General features: G+C 45.5%; 2 protein-coding genes across 4 annotated transcripts; one reads left to right on the plus strand and one right to left on the minus strand.

Annotated features, from left to right (window-relative positions):
• The first annotated feature begins 702 nt into the window (after positions 1–702).
• On the plus strand, positions 703–10689 carry SERINC3 (serine incorporator 3). 2 transcript variants are annotated; one of them, XM_075768865.1, is made up of 10 exons: positions 703–2604; positions 3221–3382; positions 3854–4047; positions 5204–5283; positions 6011–6148; positions 6978–7147; positions 7866–7956; positions 8357–8534; positions 8930–9157; positions 9752–10689. In XM_075768865.1, exons 2-10 carry the CDS (start codon positions 3347–3349, stop codon positions 9888–9890), a joined length of 1254 nt encoding a protein of 417 aa, XP_075624980.1. In that variant the 5' UTR covers positions 703–2604; positions 3221–3346; the 3' UTR covers positions 9891–10689. The 2 variants fall into 2 exon arrangements, with proteins under 2 accessions (XP_075624980.1, XP_075624979.1); XM_075768864.1 differs by having other exon boundaries at positions 2520–2694.
• A 381-nt stretch (positions 10690–11070) lies between these two features.
• Positions 11071–20491, minus strand: TTPAL (alpha tocopherol transfer protein like). 2 transcript variants are annotated; one of them, XM_075768867.1, is made up of 6 exons: positions 20341–20491; positions 18507–18959; positions 17596–17789; positions 15607–15717; positions 14661–14858; positions 11071–13395 (listed from the first exon to the last, which is right to left on the minus strand). In XM_075768867.1, exons 2-6 carry the CDS (start codon positions 18943–18945, stop codon positions 13384–13386), a joined length of 954 nt encoding a protein of 317 aa, XP_075624982.1. In that variant the 5' UTR covers positions 18946–18959; positions 20341–20491; the 3' UTR covers positions 11071–13383. The 2 variants fall into 2 exon arrangements, with proteins under 2 accessions (XP_075624982.1, XP_075624981.1); XM_075768866.1 differs by having other exon boundaries at positions 11071–14858; positions 20341–20488.
• Between the last annotated feature and the right edge of the window lie 1826 nt (positions 20492–22317).

The raw sequence follows: 22317 nt of genomic DNA on the forward strand, positions 1-22317 counted from the left end.
GGAGACCCTTGAGATTAACAAGAATAGCACTAACGCACAAACTCAAATGACATTTTTTTATGAGCTCAGATGCACAAAGAACTGCAGAGAACTAGTTTATCTGACATGTTTCCTTTAAACATTACCTAACTTCAAGGGTTTTATTCTAGGCGTTTCACCTAACATACAGATATGTATGGGATGTAACGTACAGATACATGAGGGATGCACCGTTTCGTTCTGCTGTCAGAACTGATTAACGTACCAGAGCAGGGTATTTTTGTACAAACTAGGATAACCTCCTGCCATATCCTGTCTTGTTCCCATAGCTGACAGTCACTAGGCTGACTTCATCCTTATCTCCTGTTAAACACGTGTGGTTTGAGGTGATGTTATGCAGAATCAGAGGGGGCTTATGCTGGGAAGTAAAATGAGCACTTGGAAATCTCTTGTTACGTGGACAGTGGAAGGAAAAAGCTTTTTATCCGTATCTTTTGTCTTTCCCTAGCATAATCCAGTGAGGATCCCACAGTACTTAACTATTAGTCTCATAAATTTCCTGTGAAGAAAACATTCTCAGACTCAGGGTTTAGCTGAGCTTCATCGCTGCATTAGTAATATACCTATGAAATTATTTGCCCAGGATTACTGGAAAGGGAACACAGAATTTTGGATTCTGCCTTTATTCTACACACATTCATGTGAACAAACAGTAAAGTACTAGGGACGTGTCAAAAGTCTTCCTACACATCCAGCTGGTGCACCTGAAAGGGTAATAAAAAATATGTTAATAATAAAGTAAAGGCTCATATATTATCTGAAGGAAGCAGCTTCAATGATTTATGGTGTGATCTTTTCTGAAAGAAGGCTGTGTGTCTTCATGAATGCGGCTGATTACAAGAGAGATGATACTGTTAACATAATGTTCGTATATTCTGAGTGTTAAAGCTGCTGTGGAAAATAAGTGGCTGGTTTACTGGGTGCCTTTTGTCATTTCTTGGCAATTTCTGGATGGCAATAAAGCTGTCATTCTGGTTATTCGCCCCTTTCTGTGAAGGAGGCAGGTTTTTCGGAAAGGGACCATGTGAAGGAAAGAAGGGTCTGACACAGTAGGAAATGATGTGCAATAGCTGGAATTGCTATAGCCAGAGTAAATCCTGTAACTCAAACTGGTCAGTTCTGACCCTGCCCTCTGATATTTCGCAACACTAACGCCAATTAAATAGCTCCAAAGCGCCTTCCTAAACTTCTGTGTATACTTTCGTCACCTTCTCGCTATTGTTTTATCCTCACAGCCTCTCATCCGTTTCGTTCTCTCCCAGACTTTACGACGAGGACTGCAGCCACTCAGCTGTTTAACTCCTCCAAACCGCCAGCTGTGCGGTTCGCTGGTAATCCAAAACCGGAGAGGCCCCTTCGCTGCGGGCAGCGGCAGAACAACGTCTCTTTTCACAATGGTTCCTCCACCTCTTCTTCCATTTCAAAGGAGCGCACCTCTAGCTTTTACAGCCGTGCGCCTTCAAAATACGAAGCGAGTGTAGCGTGAACGGATGCAGAAGTGTCTCCTTGAGCAACCCCACCGCTGAAAGGTTCGGCAGCGTTCCCACTTCCACCCAGAGCCCCCTTACGACACTGCCCGAACCCCAGGGGCACCGTTCAGCGCTCAGCAAAGCACGCAGGAAAACAGGGGCAGCAACACGCCGTGAGTTCGGCGGCACGAGCGCTCACGTTCGTATCGCGACGGGACAAGAACGGGAACGAACCACGGATTTCCCCCCGTCAAACAGCCCCCCTGGGCTCAGGCCCTGGGCTCAGGCCGGGCAGGTGACCGCCATGTCCCCAGGCCCTGGGCAGCGCCGCCGTTACTCGCACCCCCGTAGGTCAAGCGGCAGGAGGCCGCACGCCCGCTTCCTGGGGCGTCCCGCTTGTCGCGGTCCCTCCGGTGAGGTCAGCGCTTCAGCGGTGACGCAGGTGTAACTCATACAGCTTTTCAACGCAGCCTTTGCCACGGACGTGACGCTTGTCACCGCGCCCGGTAACGTCTTGTCCCCTCTGGAACCCGAGGCGGGGGGGGGGCAGTTGTACCCGTGGGGCCGGGGCACAGGACGCGCTAGGGTGCCTTGACGGCTGTTAGCGCTCAGGGGCAGGGAAACGTAACGTTCCCGAATCCCGCGTGTGGCGGCGGCGGCCCGGGGACGGCCCGGGGACGGCCTTGGCACCGGCTTTGGCACCGGCCCGCCATGCCGCCTGCCCGCCCGCGCTGCTGCTATGGCAACCGCCGAGCGCCACCAGCGGTCTCAGGGCGAGGGAGGCATTGAATGGCTGCCGGGCCTGCCGATCAGCCTCATTCATTGGCTGTCCTGCCGGAGAAACCGCCCACTCACTGACGCTTTCGACCAATCAGCATCCTTTCTCCTTACGACCGCCTCGCGTCGTCACTTCTTCCAAGTGTTCATAAACAACAATTCTCCCTCCCCCGCCCTTCGCCGTCCCCGCCTATCCTCCTGCTCGCGCGCGAGCATCCTGCCTTCTTATGGGCGGACAGCCGTCTCAGACCGCCCCAGCATGGCGGAGACAGCCAATGAGCGGCGCCGGCGTTGGACCGCGGCCACCTGACGCCGCGGGGTGAGGGCGGAAACAGGAAGTGGCCGGAGGGGGCTCGGTGGCGGCGGCGCCATGGGGGCGGCGCTGGGGGTCTGCTCGCTGGCCAGCTGGGTGAGTGGCGGCGCGGCGGAGGGGGCTGCAAACCCCCCCCCCTCCCCGGGAGCGGGCTCGGTCCCGAGCGGTGGAGGCTCGGCTCGAGCGGGCGGGCCCGGGGCCGGTGACGCCGCTGCCCCCCCCCCCCCCCCCTCCCGCGGCCTGTGGGCAGGAGCCCGGTCCCGGCAGCTCCGGAGAGCCGGGGGAGGCTTCAGCCCCTCGGGGCAGCGCGGGCGCCGGGCTGTAGCGATCCCGTTCCTTCCTCGCCTGGCCGGGAGCCGGGTCGCTAACGGACGCGGCCTGGCGGGGCGGTGCCGAGCCCGCTGCCGGGCGGCTGCCCCTCGCGTATCCCGGGAAGGGAGCCCGGGCTGGGTTCCCCGCGGGTGCTCTCGAACGGGCTGTCGGTCAGAAACGCCGATTGAGCGGTTTTTGTGTGCGGCCCGGCAGGGAGGGAGTTTGGGTTTTCCTCTCTTCCTGTCGCTGCGTACCCGGTGTGAGCTGCGAGCGGAGGAATGCCGTCGCTATTTCTGTCTCTGCCCTTCAGATTCCCTGTCTGTGCAGCGGTGCCTCGTGTTTACTGTGCCGATGTTGTCCCAACAGCAAGAATTCAACAGTGACGCGTCTTATTTATGCCTTCCTCCTCCTCCTCAGTACTGTTCTTGCCTGCGTTATGCTGGCACCGGGGATGGAAGAGCAGCTGAAAAAGGTACGGAGAGGGAAACCTCTTTCTAACTATTTGCAAAAGCATTACTTGTGCCAGTGACTATCGATTCTGATTATTTGGAGTGGATTACGTGAGAGACACAAACACCCACATGTGCATTGTCCTGTGAGTTAAGAGACCACATGTGCTGAACGGCTTATAGCTGAACTAGCAAATTCAGTGAATGTACGTTTTTAAGTATGTGCCTGGTCTCTGAAACCTGACCAGACCTGGAGGTGGCCAGTTGTTACCAGAGGCATGCTGCTTTGGCATCTTAATCTTCCTGGATGCTTGTAGTGATGACACGGGGACAGAAAGATGATAATAAGGTCTGTGCAGGCTGGCTGAGCACAAAGTCTTTTGTTATCAGATCTCCCAGAAGACTGCTGACTGAGAGCCTTAGCTGTTAGAGGGTTTAAAGAATGTAATTGCAAACACAGATGTAAATTCACAACTAAATGTGTCTTTACTCAGATACCTGGATTTTGTGATGAGGGGCTTCATACTCGGATACCGCATATGAATGGCTTTGTCAGCTGTGATGTGTTTGTTGGATACAGAGCTGTCTATCGAATCAGCTTTGCCATGGCAGTGTTCTTCTTTCTCCTCTCTCTCTTCATGATAGAAGTGAAAACAAGTAATGATCCAAGAGCCTCGGTACACAATGGGTATGTGTGTGAGCCAGCTGTCTGGTCTTCCAACTTGTTTTCTCTCTCCTCTCAAGTTTCTTTGCTGAACACAGTGGGAAATTGTTTATGCGCACATTGACAGCCTTGAGATTCTTCTTAACTGAGCACAGAGTAACATTTTAATCTCCTAAAAAGCCTCCTATTTATGTAAGGTGTCAGCATAGTGGTAATGGGAAGCTAGACATCACTGCTAGTACTCTGAGGTTGGGTAATGAAAAGGACGGTGCTCTGGGTATCCCTCTGCTTCCACAGACATGCTAGGTTTCAGTGATTTTATATCCCCTTCCTTGTGCTGACTACCATTTATTGGGTCATTCACTAGGTCAGTCTGACTCAGTAATCCAGCAGAAACTGGTTTCTGATTCACTGATTTAACTGGGTTAGTTCTGGGCTAGATAGCTGGATTATCATAGCCATGTAATTTGAATGGGACCTTTGGAGATCATCTGATCCAAGCCTCTGCTCAGAGCAGGACCACTGTGAGCGGGTTATCTGGGGGCTTGTCTAGTTGAATCTTAATGTCCCAAAGGATGGGGATGCTTTGACCTCTCTGGGCAACCTGTGCAATTTTTTGCAATATCTAATTGTAGTTTCTCTTTTTGCAACTTGCGTGTGTTGCCTCTTGTCCTTCTACTACACACCTGCGGGAAGAGCCTGGTTTTGTCATCTTTACATCTTTTGTTTAGGCAGCTGAAGATAGCACTTAGATCTCCCTTTTCCCTTCCCCAAGCTGGATAGTGCAGAGTTAGCCTTCCTCCCTGCAAGGATGAGCTGCTGACTCCTGTTCCGTTTGCTGGAGCAGGAGCTCCTCTTTCAGCAAAGCTTTCTAGCCAGTCGACCCCAGTCTGTCCTGTCGCACAGGGTTTTTCTGTCCCAGGTGCAACACTCTGTATTTGCCTGTGTTGAACTTTGAGATTTCTGTCAGTCCATGTCTCTAATGTATCAACTGTTGCTTCACCTTCTCCCCCTGATCTGATGAACATCTTTATCTTCAATCCCACTGAATATATTTTTTTTCTTTAAATTACTGTTAGACACTCACCTATGTACAGCAAGGTGCTTGCAGATGATGTAAAATATGACTGTTGTGTGCAGAGCGAGACCAATATTTTCAAGTTGTATCTTTTTTTTAAAGGTTCTGGTTCTTCAAAATAGCTGCCATTGTGGCTATCATGGTTGGAGCGTTTTACATTCCTGAAGGGCCTTTCACAAGAGGTACAGTTAATACATCATTGTGGAATTCTGTTTAATAAACTCAAACCTTTTCACAGACTTACCAGGCTATAGTTGTGATAGCGTAGGTTTTCTTGTAGAAGACACAGATTCTGTCCTACTTTAGAGTATCTTGGTTCGTCCAGTATTTTGGTGACTAACTGCAGTTATGGCAATAAGCAATCTCTCTTCAAGTGCAGAAGTGTTGTGTATTAATAATTTGGTACTCCATGGCATGATCACTACTGGTCTGAGTCTTCTGACACTATTTAGATTAGAGGCAGCTCAGAACACTGACGAGTGCTAAACACTTCCCTAGAGTCCCTGAAAAATCTGTACAGGAAACCTTTACTGTCTGTCCACGTCACAGGAACTTGAAATGGTTGTTGATTCTCAGAGAAATGTGCTGTGATGGTACTTATGTATGCAAAGATGTCCTGTGTTAGATCTTGCGTTCGCTCTGAAAACACACTGGGCTAAACATTCCCATGCTCAGCTTGACTAGCATAGGCTGCACCTTTCAAATAGCTGGGACTCCTCGCATGCTTCTGTAGGACAGAGGCCAAGGTGATTCACAACATCTGCATTTCTAAATATAGCTTCAGATTTTTTCATTATTTGCCTGCAGTATAATTAGGAGCTTTTTGTGTTGTACTTTGTCTTTTTTTTTAAACTGGGGTAGCATGCAAATGAAGAAAGCTAACCCTATTTTTCTTTCTCCCTTCTCTAGCTTGGTTTGCTATTGGTGTTTGTGGAGCCTTCTGCTTCATTCTTATCCAGTTGGTGCTGCTTGTGGACTTTGCTCACTCCTGGAATGAGAGCTGGGTTGAGAGAATGGAAGAGGGAAATTCTAAATGTTGGTATGCAGGTAGGAATCTTAACCTGTAAAGGATTTGTTTCTGCTGGCCAGTACTTTTCAGAATATCACTTACTAGTTAGCAAACATATCCTAGAATTACACTCCACAGTCTTACTAATGTAAACATTTGGAATGAATAGCTGCACTGTTGCCTTTTTCTCAGTAAATGCAAAATATTCTAGGTCTGATGGTCATAATAAACAACACTTAGCTACTTCCAGTGTGAATGCAGAGCTAGTAGCCTGGATCTCTTCAGCTCTGACTTTGCTTTGCCACCTCCCCTCCCGAGGTTCTCAGGAAGACAGTTGTGTCAATGGCGGTCTGCAGTACAACACAAAGTGTGCCTTGGTGCGTGCTCCCGCGCTGACCGCTGAATTACAAAGTGCTAATTGTTGTGGTTCTCTGCTTATAGCTACAAATGCTGCAACAGCATTTTGTAGCTTCTTATAAAGAACATAGCAGAATGGAAATGAAGATGGATGGCCTTTAGCACCGAAGGGGGAATTCAGGGCTTGTAAATAGCCCACTAGAAGTGTGCAAAAAGCACTCTCATTTTGACACTGTGGCTTGACATCAGTTAAACCAGTTAAACTGCCGCTGAAAGGCAGGTCTTATTCCCCTGATGGCAGCACTGGATTTCCCTTAAGCTACACTGCCTAGTGAGCTGAAGCAGAAATTTAGCCATACCTAATAAAAATGTGTTCTGCTAGCCTAACTTCCTGAACCTGACTTCCAAGTGAGGAAGCGGGACTGTCTCTTTACAGTGGTAGCTGCTTGTTAAATCACCTTTGTGCTGTTAAACTACATGCTTCTAGTAACAGTTATTTTTTCCCTCCAGCTCTGCTGTCCTGTACAAGCTTGTTCTACGCCTTGTCGCTGGTTTTTGTTGTGCTCTTCTATGTTTTCTACACGAAGCCTGATGACTGCGTGGAGAACAAGTTCTTCATAAGCTTTAATATGATCCTGTGCTTTGCTGTCTCCATTGTTTCTATCCTTCCAAAAGTTCAGGTATTATTTTTCTCTGCTATTTTCTTCTGACGTACAAAGCAAGGAGGCAAGAAAGACATAGTACCAACTCAGTCAGACATAAGGACTTTAAAATTTGGCTACCACAGCTAGGAACATCTGAAAAAGAGTCACACGCTCACACCAGCGCATTATGTAGTGACGTATTTCCTGAAGATAGGCTTTTTTTGGCCAATGTTGTTTTGGACGTTGTTTCCATGTGGGGCACTGCTGGTGTGGTTTTAGTGGTGAAGGTTCTGGCAGAACAGAGAAACACATTAAGGAAAAGCAAAATAAGCTGGGAATTTATTGGCTTAATACTGTGGCTTTGAAATTATGGGTAAGCGTGTCGAATGTGAGAGGAAGCTTGTGTGTTACTTGATTCTGAACTGGTTATTGCTCAGATAAATCATGTGCTAGATTCATATCTACAAAACTGTTAAGCAAGTTGGGATTAACTCAGTAAGAACCTGTAACTGAGTTTTGGGCACAGAAAAATTTGGTTTGCTTATTCCTTCCACGTTTGAGTTGCTCACTGCATAAATTGTATTACTGTAGGGAGTTTCTTCCAGTCTTTTAAACATAGAACAAAGTCCAATGCATTTTTTAAAAAATTAAGTTTTTCATGCTACTAATTTTTGAATCTGTGGCAGTAGGGTAAAACTATCCAACTATACGTAAAACTTGGCCTTTTGGTCTTGGCTTGGTATTCTTTGAACAGGAACACCAGCCTCGGTCTGGCCTCCTCCAGTCCTCTGTGATCACGCTCTACACCATGTATCTCACTTGGTCAGCCATGTCCAATGAGCCTGGTAAGCAACAGTGGGTCTTGAGCAACACAGTTTGGTGGGAAAGCAGAAGTTGGTGGTGGGGCTCATAGTTACTACAGATCACTGTGGGGATTGCTGATCTGTCTAGATAAAATCTAGCGAGGCAGTAAAGCTGGCTTTACTGAAGCCATCAAATTGCTTCTTTTGAGAACTAAACTGAGGGAAAGAAAACAGTGTCGGGGCATTCTGATTTTATTTATTTATTACATCCTTGCCTAGCTCACAGGAAGGAAAAATATTCCATGCCGTTACTGCCTCTGGGGAATCAAAGAGATCAGCAGTTGAAGGGAATGAAAAATTGCAAGCTTATTTGTCATCTTTTCTTAGCTATAAATGCTGTCAAAGCTCGTCTTTCTTTAATTGGCCTTGAAATCTCTTTCAGAACGAAACTGTAACCCGAGTTTGCTGAACATCATTACCCAGATAGCAACACCCACGCTTCTTCCGGCAAACACCACTGTGGTACCTGCTACACCAGCTCCACCCAAGTCCCTGCAGTGGTGGGATGCCCAGAGTGTTGTGGGCTTGGTTATCTTTGTCCTTTGCCTCTTGTATTCCAGGTAGGATCTGCACTGCTGTCAAATGCTAAACGATTGGAATTTGTCTGCCTTTTTGTTTGAAACTGGGTCTAGTGAAAAACGCACGTGTGTTTATTCATATCCAGCTGCCCAAGCCCAAATATGGCTAATAAAATTGCATTCTGTTTTGTGGATATCTGCTCAGATAACAGAACAAAATGTGTGAAGAGACCTGGACTAGGAACACTGTTTAATTAGGTTAACAAAAGCTCGAATGAAAACAGATCTCTCTGAGGAGATTCTTTGTGTGTCCAGAGGGATTTAAGAAATGTTATTTGCTAGTCCCAGATGTTCATTGTGGTCTCTTGCTTGATTAGCAAACACAGCTAACTGAAAAGGAAGTTTTTAACTATGTCACTCTTTGGGTTATACTGCAGCATTCGCTCTTCGAGTAACAGCCAGGTGAACAAGCTGACACTGTCTGGGAGCGACAGTGCCATTCTGGAGGAGACGGTGGGAACAGGCAGTGGGGCTGCAGAGGAAGGAGAAGTGCGCCGTGTCATGGATAATGAGAAGGATGGTGTTCAGTACAGCTACACCTTCTTTCACTTCATGCTGTTTCTTGCCTCTCTTTACATCATGATGACACTCACAAACTGGTACAGGTAAGAGCAAGATAGAAAGTGTTTCTAGGTGGATAGGAGACTCCTGCCCTATGGGTTAAGGTTTCACTAGAGTTGTGCCTTTGCAGTTGTGTGTTGCTGAATTAAGATGTAAAAAGGCAAAATCAGCAGCTGTAGTCCTTGTGGACTGCTTCACAGCTGCAAGAGCAGGAAGGGTGGTTGCCATCCTTCATTGGGTTAAGGTCCTCCTGGGAAGTTTCTCAGAGGCAGCCTGGTGTTACTGGCTCTCACCTTGGGAGCGGTGGGCAGGGACAGCCATGCCTGCCACTGATTTCCTAGATCCTCTGTTGCAGCTTCTAACTGCTTTCCCCAGGACTACCATATTGTATAAATTAGCAAATACAGAGCAGCAGCCCTCAGGAATCTATTGCATACCTCATGGAAAGATTTCCTTTAAGAGTAGCACATCAACGTATGCAGCCAGGACATTGCTGGTTTAGGTGTCTCACCATAGTCCTCCGACAAAGGCTTGTCCACTAGAATGTCCCAGATCATTGTTCTAACTTCATGTGAAGGTTAGCAAGGAATAGTGGAAGGTGCTTTCTATATCTATTAATTGACTACTTTACTTTTTAGCCCTGATGCGGATTTCAAAACAATGACAAGTAAGTGGCCAGCCGTGTGGGTGAAGATAACTTCCAGCTGGGTTTGTCTCCTTCTCTATCTTTGGACCCTAGTGGCTCCTCTTGTCCTTACTAATAGGGACTTTAGTTAAATTGCTGCACTGTCTGAGCTTACAAAAGTGGGGAACTCTTTGCTGAAAGCCAAAATGTTCATGTATTGCTTTAGTTATACTGTCCATGTTCCTGTTTCTTATGTTAATATCAACATGCAGGTGGATAGAAGGTTATGTATCGTGTAATGCTTGATGCAGGATCAAAATTATTATCAGTTACCTTTCTAATTTAACCTTCAGTCCATGTTATCTTATTACTATATTTTTAAAATTCACTACAGCTGTGCTGTCAAGGCACAAAAGAAAATACCTGTTCTGTCTAATAGCCACAACCTTTCTAGTGAATAGAAGTAACATTTAGCTAAAGATTAAGTAATATATTTTAAAGAACGATTATATTCAGTATAATGCACTAGTATGCTAACGCTTCACTTCCTGGAAGTGTAAGCTATGCTGCTTGATTTCTACATTCCACTGCAAAAGTTTTATTTAAAGCAAAAGTTTATTTAAATTATACTTACCTTCCTGTGTTGTGGCAAAAGAACAGAACTTTGAGGTTGAAAAACTGGTTAACTCTAATTCCTTTTAAGAACAAACTTGCCCTTTCCAAGAGCCAATTTCTACATTAACTTCTTTTTTTAGTATGTTTGCCAAATATTGAATGGTAAGTGTATGACTAGCTTAAACACCTTTATCATTATGGTGGAAAAGTAGAGCTTCTAATGGATTTCAATTGTCTAATATGCTTATAAAAATAATGTACATTAAATGATTTGTTATTGGCACTAAGGTATTTGCACTGTAAACTCATTTGAATAAAGCATACTAACTACTCAAACTGTCCCAGCTCTGTTGAGAAGTGTTAAGCAGCAGCAAAATACTACATACTTACTAAAGTGCTAATTAGCTGCTGCGGTGCACTGTTGGATATGACTGGATGTTTTCTCCATGCAGCATAACCATATTATATTTCTTTTGAAACAAACAGTATCTTCTGTGGGATTCTCTGAATGTCAAATTCCATTCCTTGAAGTTTCTCAGGTAAAGTAAAATTTAGTTCTGCAGTAGAAGGCAACACCTTTTTCTAATATAACACTGTGGCACTGATACTTAGTTGCAACTGTGGGTTTAGTGTAGAACTAAGTAGAAGTTGCTTTTGACTTTCACAAAAAACTACCCAAGATGACACAAGGCAAACACAGTTAAAATATCAAATTAGTAGCTGTTACAATGTATTTAATTACCCAGTCATGCATCATAAAATTACACATTTTGACCACTCCATTTTATAAAATGCAATATAAAAATAAATTTTGTCAAAATAAGATGTACACTTAACCACCCAACACCTCTAAGCCCACATACAACAAAAGGCAAAAATTATTAGTTTGAATAACACTATGATTAACTCATGCCAAAATGAGATTTAACAAAAAAATTACTTCACCCAGTTCCTGAAAATACCTCAGGGTTTGTAACACCCATTTGCAAGAGTATAAATTCAAGTACTTTTATGTACAGTACGCAGCTACCTTTTCTCCTACTTAATGCTAAAACCCATGGCTGCCCAGTGCAGTTCAAGTAGCTTTCCTTAGTGTGTGTTGGATTTGGCAGGGGTGGTTTATGAACTGGGCAAGGCATATAACCTCTGGAAACAAAGTTATTTCAAGTAGAAAAAAGATCAGTTTTAGTGCTGTGGAAAAAAAACCCAAAACAAACAAAAATAAACCCTGTAAGCTTTTCCTATCTCTTAACTTGCAGATAAGGAGACTCTATACTTAAAACAAGTGTTTATTGTCCAAATGCTGACATGAGACATTTTGGGAACAAACTGATTGCTTTGCTAGTAAGTGCTAAAGCTCAAAGAGCACTCTTAGTGCAGTAGTCAGGCATGTATAAGACAGCTGTGCTCTCTAGAAGACAAGCCAAGTGCTGGTTACAAACCTAAAAAAGGGTAGAGATACAGCTCAATAAAGTTGCAACTCTGAGTTCTAAGAAAGAGCAAATTAGAAGTATCAGATGCTTGACAAAGGTAAGCCTGGCTTAGTTCAAGCATCCTGACATTAACAGCCTAGCAGCCAGCTTTAAGAAAGAGTTCTAGAGGCATAGCACAGGCTATTTTCAGCATCAATAATGCAGCCTTATCTATTATGTTTAAATCATATGCTTTAGTCTTAGTTTCTCTGTGAGCAGAGAAAAGGGGAGGGAGAAATGGGTCTGGTGTGCCTACTACTTAAGGCATGCAAGAGAATATAAAGCGTGAAAAAAGAGTTAGTTTCTGCAGAGGTTCCTCAGCCTTTTGCTGAACATGACTAGATTTTTTCTTGAAGGACACTAAATTGAATTTTGAATATTCAACCTCCCTCCCTAGTAGTTACATAAGGGGATCAAAGTAGCTGTTCTTATAGGTTAACTGTCAAAATACCACTTCAAACCCTGCAACACAATTAAGGAAAAGAGTATCAAATGCCAGTCATGCTTTCACCTCTAGGAAATGTGGTTCATCCTACTACTATTTTTTTCTTAAATGTATATTGTGACTGGAATTAAGAGGCACTAAACCAACATAAACACACTGGCTATGTTTGGGTGGTTAAACAGCATGGGCAGCCACTTACCTGTCTAAATCCTGGTGCTGTGTGCTACTGTCTTGCTAGATGGCACAAAACTGAATTAATCTCTGTAAAACACGCAGCACCTTCTGGTCAGAAATGAGGAGTAACTGGTTAGCAGTACTTTTTGACCTTATTTTAAGTAACTGAAAATGATATGGGTTGTTTCCCCACACTAAAGGTAATAGCTGTCAAAGAAGAGTAAGAATTGACTTACAAGGGTGGGAAAAATCAGATGCCTTCAGTCAGGAAAATTCATCTCTTCCCACCTTTAATATCTAAAGTAGTTCTAGTGATGAGTTCCCTGCTCCCACAAATTCTGAACTGCCATCCAGAAAAAAAAGCTTCATTGTTTGCCCTTTTTCAAAACCCAGTCTCCTTTTATAATACTTGGATGACAGATATGGCATTTGCTACCCCCTAGTCCCAGGATGAGGTCTGCTGCCAGATCAGGAAGTCAGTACAGTGGTTGAGGAGTCTCTTTTTGGCAGTGCAGTCATGCTGTGGGGAGACTGAGAGGAAGACAGACATTCAAAACAGAGTTTGGCACTTTGAATGTCTGAAATCCTCAAGATGCTTTAGGTTTGTATTTACAGAAACATAACCAGTAACTATAATCACACTTGGCACTAAATAAAGATTTTATCGAGAGAAAGTGCTCTAGAGAGAAGTCGCCAATTAGAAGGGATGTTCTTTTTCACCAAAGAGTGAAATACTTCACCTTTAATTAAGTGGGTGTGCTTTCCTGGTCCTAGTGAGGTTTCCCATCTCCACACTATTACAGTGCAGAAAAACATGTGCAAAGAGCATGCTGAGAGTTCAGTTCTAGACCAAGAACAGATTGAACTTGGGGAAGGGGAACAGCTTATTTAGACATAGATATCTTACCCTGATTTGACGTCAGAGTCTTAGTTCTGTCTCTAGACAAAGACCTAGAAGCACAGGCGTACAAGCTACAGGTAAATATTTCAGAGATAATTAATGTCTAACTTCATACAGGAACACGACAACCAAAGACAAAAGATGTCAACAAAGTTGAAAACAAAGCTGTAACGTTTCACAAAAGAGCCGACAAGCACAGTGAACAAAATGCTACAATACCAGGAAATTTAAGAATGTGCTTTCAAATAGCCTGTCTGCATTCGGTTTCACAGACTTAAACTCAAATTCTGCCCAAAGTAACAAGCTAAAGAAGCACCTTGCTGTCTTACATGAAGTATTGCCTTCTATATATCATATGCCAACTGCTACAAAGCCTCCTTAAAATTCTATGTATGAGTTACTTACGAATTCCTCATCACAACCAGCTAAAGAAAAGAACAACTGATAATGTGGGAAGGTGGCTGACATAGATTTTTCTTATTTGGTCCTGAACCTCATTATTTGAAGCTGTATCTAATCAAAAGCATTAGCACTTGATCTGAGAAACTTCCTGTTTTCTGAAAGTGAAGACTGCATCTGTTTATAATAAGCTTTGGCACAGATTTGTAGTAGTTGATTCACCAGTTATAGTTCTTCCTACTGTGAGGAAGTTTCAGAGATGATCTCCATACTGGTATTCATGGATAAGAAAGTTTTCTTCTGTCTTAATTTGAAATATTCACACAGATATTCCAGAAATGCCAGCTCACAATCTGAACCAACTGCCAAGTTAGACTTTTATGTTTTTAAGCAACCTTCACTGACAGAACTACATTTTGCAGGGTTCAGAAGCAATTTCCTTGTCTTGGATTACTGGTGTTTTCATAAGGGGAAGGGAACGGGTGGTCACAAAGCTAGTAAATCATCGTTGTCACTTTTCAGCTGGGCAGGGAGAGGATACAAGCTTACCATCCCGCAGTATTTTTTTGTTCTTTATCATTAGAAAGAATAGGTCAGTTTACATCATTCAGAGGTTGACGAGCCTCAGGTATTCTACATAACTTGTGCCCTTTGCCTTTATCATCCCCGAACTCTGCCCTGCCCCCATTGTGCCCTCTTCAGCTTCCTTTGGTTCTACAGTGTAAAGTGCCTCAGCAGTCTGTTCCTAAACTCCAGGTTTAGGAGTAAGGCAGAGTTCACAACATCACCTAGCAGAACAGATCTTAACTGTGCCAGAAAACTTCCCTTCACTGGTTTGTTAATAACAGTAATAGAGCTGAGGTTTCATGCCTCGCAGAGAATCATCACATTGCTTTTCATCAGCATCCCCACTCACTAGCATGTCATGGGGAGAGCTGTCACACGGGAGAACCAGCTGTGAAAAATCATGCAGAAAGTCCTCTTCAGAGGCTAGCAGTAGCTCATTCCATGCGGAGATGTCCAGCTTCCCTGAAGTACCACCATACTCCTCAGGAAGGATCACTGGAGGAATATTTTGATGAAGGGAATTCAGATCACAGCCATGAAGAAAAAACTGAAGAAGAAAGCAAAAGATAGCTTTAATAGTGCATATCAAACACTTCACAGCAAATTACTGAAACAGCTAATGGGCTTATTTTGAGTTAAGAAGCAAACTTTAGAAGTGATGTCTTTATGGGCAAGTGGTAGCAAACAGCACTGGGCAAGTGCAGTTAGACACACTAGTGAGAGAAGTCTTCAGACAACCCAAGTCTAGTGCAGCTTAAATCCCGGCCACAGAGACTTGACATTTTCTAGTCCATGCAGAGGTTTCAAATTCAGCTCATCCCCAAGTTCATTCATGGGACTGGAAGTATTTTATCCTTGTGAAAAAACACATCATCCTTTGCAACTCCATCCAGTCCTATGGCGAGAATACTAGTGCCATGCAGGACATGCCTTGCATAAGGGAGAAGAGCAAGGAAGGGACAACAGAGATTTCCTGTGACACCACCTCATCAACAAAGTGTTACTCGCCAAGATAATCCAACCCCAGGGGTGGGATCAACATCCCAAATGCACAGCATATGTACTAAAGATCCATATTAATGCTATGCCAATATTAAAATCCCCAAAGCTTCTCTCTCATGAAGAATTTTCCCAACAGACATTTTAAAAAACTAAAGCAGAAAGGACCAGTTAGTCAAGTAAATGGCACCAACATTTTTCTAGCTGTCAGGTTTTTTCAATGGTTTTTACTTGTAGTGGCCAAGGAAGAAACTTACAAACATTAACATTAATGTTAGAATGACACAAATCCTTACCCGGTTTGCTATCTTTTCCTTCAGAAAAGGCTTGATGATTGCAAAAATGCCTTTGAATATACGAGGCTCATTTATTATGTTAACAGCTTTTATTCGAATAGGGAATCCATCCTGAAGGGTAAAGAAGATTTTTATAATGCAGTTTAAAAAACATTTGCCATCTTTCTCTTTTTAAAATCTCCTGAGACTGACTGCCAGCACAACCCACTGGCTCCCAAACTTTCGTCAGAGGTACCAACATAAACCAATATGGCTACAGAAATGCACCTTGCAATAGGGAACAGTCTTAGGATGAGATCTGTGAGCATAAAAATAAAGAGAAAATAAAACCTTGCATTGACAAATATAGTGCTGTCAGTAAATCTTCATTTCTTATGCTGTGCTTCATCTCCCCTGACAAAGGCACTTAGGTAATCACTGTCCTTCGAGTGTTCCCAATGCCGATAAGGATGCAGTTACAAAGTGATGACCCTAGCTTCTGAGGAGTACACCATGCTCAGAGCCAGCACAGGGTAGGTCCAACACTGTAGTTACAAGATTTGGTGCCTGAGATACTCTAAAATGTGTTTTTATGTGAGGAAGAAATCTACTATCACTATTTTTCTGCCATTCCAATTATTCTGTCATGCTAACTGCAAAAGACAAATAGGCTCTGCTGCCAACAGAACACAGCGCTTCCTCTACAAGACAGTTTAAAACAACAGTTAGTTATGGGATTTCTGCTGGACAAATTTATTTGCAGAAACATTTTTCCAAGGCAAAAGCTCATTATCAGCAATTAAGGTCTCATGTGCCACAGTGAAGTTTGTTTCCCTTATAACCAGCTCTCCACATACAAAGCAAGCAGTCAATGCTTGGACTGAAAAGCAGGTAGCGTGCGCTGCAGGAGTCTTTTTCTCCTTATGAAGGTGAGTGAATTAGCTCATCTTTACAAGAGATGCAGCTCAGCAAGGTCAATGCAACACGTTTATATACCACTCATACCTTTATGTCCTTCACAAAGTTCAGCTTTTGTTTTGTGAATCATTTCAACTAATAGCAGCTGGACACCCATTGCTTTATTTGTGTGACTTAAATAGGGGCTCAGACAGTTAAATGACACATTTAGATGGTAATTTAAAGGAGCAAATTCTTATATACACATTCATAAACTCACTAGTCTCATGTCCATAAACCCCACTGATTCCCCCTATCCTTCCTTATCCCCCACAGATACAACAAAGAACATAACCAGCTCAGGCCAGAATAAAAGTAATGAGGAAATGAACCCATTCAAGAGAAGTTTTCCTCATCTCACTCCTCCAGATAGGGTAGAACATCAAGCAATGGCAAGAACATCAACCATTTTGGCCAGGTTACTCCTCCCACCTTCCTATTTTGTACAACTCCACTTGTGCTTACACCCACACTCTAACTCGCTCTCCATCATTTTCCTTCCAAACATCTCATCAGAAATCTTTTTTATTACTGTCTCTTTTGCTGCCCCTATGCTGAAGAAGCCTCTCTTCCTTCAGGGAGCAGATGGAAATTCTCCTCAAATCACACCCATACAAAAGTCCTCTCTGCAAAATGTTTGCAGCAGTACTTGAACTTGCCCAGTGGTCAGTGAGTTACCTGCTCCATCTTGGCTGACAGAAACCATTTAAATAACAAGCCATTTCTCAGCATTCAGGCAAAATGAGGCCTTCTCTTTAACTGTAATTCACTGCTGTCTCTTCCTTATCACTAGCTAGCAGGACTATTTTTTCTGCTCCAACTCAAAGTTTGCATTTCCAATGCAAATTTAGTTTTACGGATGCAAAAATAAAAAAAAAGGGCAAGTGAGGTAAGTTGGCAAGGATCTGAGAAACCGGTTGGGCAGAGACATGTTTTAACTCTGTTAGTAAAAGCCAAGATGCTTAAGGTTCTGGTGACATAGTCAAGAGCTCTAGACACAGAAGCAGTCATTTACAATGCACAAGCTTATTTTCCCACCAGTTCAGGTCTTACCTGAAGAATTCCAATCACTTTTTTGGCTACAAAAGGACCAAAATGAGACGCCTTAGATAAGCTGACTCCTTTGTAGTCTGCCAGGATTACAATTCCATTCACCTGGGTCTCTTCGGACTGAATGAGTTTTTCTAACGTTAAGTATATGGCACGAATGTTCTCAGTAATCGGATAATTACTGGGTGTCCATCTGTCTGAGGTTACAAGACATGGATGGTAAGTCGGAGAGTAAATATAAGCTAACAATACACATTCCAAAAACTGATTTTCTATTTTCCTGGACTCTTAAAAGTTAGTCTTTAATAGCCACAGTCCTAGTTCAGAGCAGCCTTTCTTAAGCAAGGGATTAAATGGCAACTCATGTTTACCTCAAGGAGCAAAGGCAATGGTTTTAAGAACCCCGTTCTCCACCCAGCACAGTTTATTAGAAGCAGTTTCAGCTCAGAAAGAAAGCAGGTAAATGGAAAGGAGGAGAATGAATGAAGAGAAATTTACAGCAAGCCTGGCAGCACCAAAAGCACAAGGAAGGCTCTGATTGTTTACACGGGAGTCAAAGCCGTAGGCTCCTCTCTCCGCTTGTTGTCCAAACAAATTACAAGCTTCTAACTGTAGGCCAGTAGCCCTGTTGAGTTACTACACATTAATTTTTCTTGAATGACCTAATATTTCATCAACCCACTTCCCTGCATTGCTGTTTTGACATAACTGCAGTTATTGCTGACACAGGAAAAGGAACTGGTATAACGTTAGCTAACGACAAATGTGTCCCTTCACAAGTTAGCTTTTCCAATTTCAAAGGGAACCCAGGTACCCTGCGTAAGTAACCACCGTTCACAGAAAAGCAGGAAACAGAGTTTTGGCCCAGACACACCTTGAAGGGATAGAAAAAAGACATTCCTGCATTTCAATACCTGGACGGATGCAGACGACATGGCGTCCTTCTGGGTCCAGACGAGGCAGCACAGTGACAAAACCAGACTCTAGGACAGGCTTTATTGTGGATGGCTTCAAATTATTGAAGACCTCAGGCCAGCTCCTCCTGCAGGTGTGGTAGTTCACCAGAAGCTGAAGCGCTCGATCATAATCGAATTTCCTGGCTCTGAGGAATCTTAGCAAAAAGGCATCATCCAGGCAGGTCCCCAGGGAGGGATAGTCTTTGCACACCATATCTCGGAGCGCCTGCACATCACGGAGCCTCCATTCAGGTTTCTCTTGGAGCTCTTCCCGGGCTTTGGTAATGAGATCAGGAGACAGTGAGCAAACATACTTTGGCCGATCTGGCAAGAACTCATTGTCTGATGGAGAACCTGCTGACGGACTTGTCCTGGTGCAGTCACTGTCTCCTGACATAATGTAGCAGGAATCTGTCAAAAACCAAGCACTACACATGACAAACAATCCTATGCAGTAGCAAGCATATTTACTATTTACGTATTTAGTATGTCTTGTATCCCTCCATTTCCCTTCTGACAAGACTGCAAGAATCAGTACTACAGCCAGAGGTACAGTTAAGACATTTTAATTCTCTTCCTAGGATTAGAAAGTACAGGTTTCTCTAATCTCTTTATCCTGCATAGCAGGTAGAAAACAACCTTGGATGAAACCTAACCACATAAAAAAAAAATACTAATTAAAATATAGAATTACACAGCTTCATTACAAAATACAGAATTTAATTTGCCTTAATATTTATTCCCTATGTCCAATTGGATGCAAAAGCAAAGTAAACACACCCCAGTTGGGCAGGATTCTCACATTTGGTCAAATTACACCCTCTTCTGAGAAACTCTCCTAGCTGAGCCCAGGCAGTTGGGAATTTTCATTAATTTCTCTGGCAAATACGTACATCGATCAGCACGCCTGCCCACGTGAACGTTTTGAGCAATTCAGGAGAAGCGGCCTTCAGGACTGTAAGAAATGGTTCCAGTTCACAGACTGGATGAGCAGATGAGAAAGTTACAGACTCTTATGCCAGCAGTACACAGGGATTACAGTGGGCTTAATCTAGTTTTCAGTGTGCTGGCAATATTTCTGAACTGGGAGCTGAATTTCCAGATATGGTTGCAAGTAGAGACGAGCGAAAAATTATAAAATTACAAGTCTGGTGTACTTCCTGTAGCTTGACCTGGGGCTGGAAGGGGAAAACATGCCTTTTTTTTTGTCCTGAGCTACTCCAGAGTCACTCACAACACACTGTATCACGCCTGGGTGCCACACAGGGATCGCCTGTCAGAATAACAGCTGTCCTGCATAACCAGCTCCCTCTTGCAGCTCAATCGCTTACTTCTACCACACCTTTTCCCCGGTCTCCTTCAGGGAAGGCCCGGGGGTGCCGGGATCACTCACAGGGACGCGTTTCATCTGTTACTGCCTGGGCCGTGCAGGACACGCACAGACAGGCTCCTGCAGGGGAGGTGGCAGCAGGGAGCAGCCCTCCCTCCCACCTTTCCCAGGGCCGCGGACCCCAAATCCTCGGGCTCTGCCCCGATGGCCTGAGCGTCTGCCTGCGGGCAGTGCAGGAGCCCCCGCGCCCTGCCAGTGCTCCCGGCACCGGGGTGGGCATAGGGGCGAGGAGGCCCCCTCAGCGCCGGCAGTACCCCGTCAGCCCGCCTGATCCCCGATCCCCCAGCCCCTCAGCTCCAGCACCCTCCACCGCACGACCCCCCCAGCAGCACCACCACGCAGCCCTCCACCCACACCCCCCGGCCCCAGACCTCCACCCCGGGCCCGGCCCCGCCGCCATACCGGAGCGCTCCCGCGCAGTAGCGCCGTTTCCAAGCAGCGGCGCCCCGGAACTACACCGCCCGCCCGGTAATGACGCACCCGCCGCGCATACGCGATGGCGCCCGGGCCGTCAGGGGCGTTGCGGGCCCAGCCGTACCGGGCCCCGGTTCTCTCCGGCGGCAGCGGTCTCCGCCGGGTGCCCCCCGCTCCCCCCATGAGCGTCCCACCGGTGGGCTCCTGAGAACGCCGCGCAGCACGGGCGTGGCTCGGCCTCGGGCCGTAAAACGCGGGTTTCCCCCGCCGCTGGTATCTGTGCAGTGCAGCGTGAGGGAAGCCCGTACCCCTTCGAGGGGGCACCTCTGCCACTTAATTCCATCTCGTCCCTTTCTGTAACCACATTTCATTGCCTCCAGCCATCAGCCACAAAGGCACAATCATGTATAATTATGTACATGTTTTATGTATGCGTATATAAAGCCCCCCCGGTGCAGGAGCACTCGGGTGGTGACCTGCCATGTCCTCAGCTCGCTGCCCGAGCTGGGCCTCCTTCCCCCATGTGCGGCCACGCTGGTATCTCTCAGACAGCAGCGACCTCTGAGACTGCAAAGAGGAGAAAGACGGCCGGGAAGGGGGCCGCAGCACGATCTGCAGGCCCCGAGCCTCTCCCTGCCAGCAAGAGCTCCCCAGCGAGCCGACAGCGGGTGCAGAATTACCCGCTCAGAGCTGCGGGAGCCTCAAAGCAGGGGCCAGGCCGGTGCCGCTGGCTCCTGTGGTGGGATGGGAGCGGGGCCCAAGAGATGTGCTGGCTGTAGCCTGAATTTAAATGCCAACAAAGGGAGTAAATGCTAATAAAGTGAGAATTATTTTGCTTTTTTTGTTTTGGTTTGGCTTGGTTTTTCAGAGGACAGAAAGCTGTATCCCACAGGAGTTTGTTCAGGTGGTGACGCCTGACCTCTCTGCATAGAATTTGTAATAAAAGTAAACAAAGATGGTCATTCCCAGGCTTGCTGGATTAAAAAGGGGTTCAACAGGGAGCTCTGGGGAGGGGGAAGGACACATGGTTAACCCCACTGATCAATAGACGCAGAGGGAGATTGCAAAACGGGCTCAGCATCCTGCTGGGGACCGTCCCCAGGCTGCAGCGTCCCTGTGAGCTCGGCCTTTTCCCTTGGCTGTAACCCGTGTTTTCAGCCAGGAGAGGGAGTCAAAGATAGCTAGACAAAGAGCGGGAACCCCAGGAGCCCGCAGTAGGAAACAGGGCCTTTCTTGCAGGTCGGAGATAGAGCTCTAATTTATTTCTTTTCCAAGGTTTCATTCTTCCAAAGTGGAAAATATTTCAGTGACACCATGCCTGGCGAGAGATATGCCAGCGTGGCAGCAAACAGCGTGCCACAGGCGTTTACCTGCAGAGAGACATTTCAGAGCAGGGGAGTACATTGATCTGAGCCCCTGCTGATGTTCCAGCCCAGCCCCGCTTTGTGTCCAGCCAGCTCAGAGCTGGGTGCAACCTGGCAAGTTGGTGCCCTAAACTGGGACCAGTTTGGATCCATGTGAATTAGACCTGTTTGTGATGTTACTCCATGCCTTTTCCAGTAGATCGTGGGATAAATGAGGTTGGAAGGGACCTCAGGAGGACAAGAGAGCTTACATTGCTCCCGTTTCCACTCATACAGCTCCTGGGCTCGAGACCTGGAGTCCCAGGGCAGAGGTAAGAGCTTGAAGGTGGCAGCTGCAGACACAGTGTGGAGGGAGCCGTCTGGGCAGGATTTGTCCCTCTGGAGCGAGGGAGAAGGTGCGTTGGGGAGAAGGCTCTGTGGCCTCACAGCTGCAGGGATGGAGGTTCTGGGGTGCACCTGATCCAGCTAATTGCTGAAATTAGCAGGGAGGCAGGGCTGATCTGAGAAAAGGCTTAAAAACACCAAGCAGCTGGGAAGTACTGGAGCTGCAAACAGGAATTTATGTTGCAAAATCTGGTTGGAGTTTGCACCCCTTAAACAA

This window comes from Balearica regulorum, chromosome 16 (genome assembly GCF_011004875.1).
Source record: "Balearica regulorum gibbericeps isolate bBalReg1 chromosome 16, bBalReg1.pri, whole genome shotgun sequence".
Taxonomy (NCBI): Eukaryota; Metazoa; Chordata; class Aves; order Gruiformes; family Gruidae; genus Balearica; species Balearica regulorum.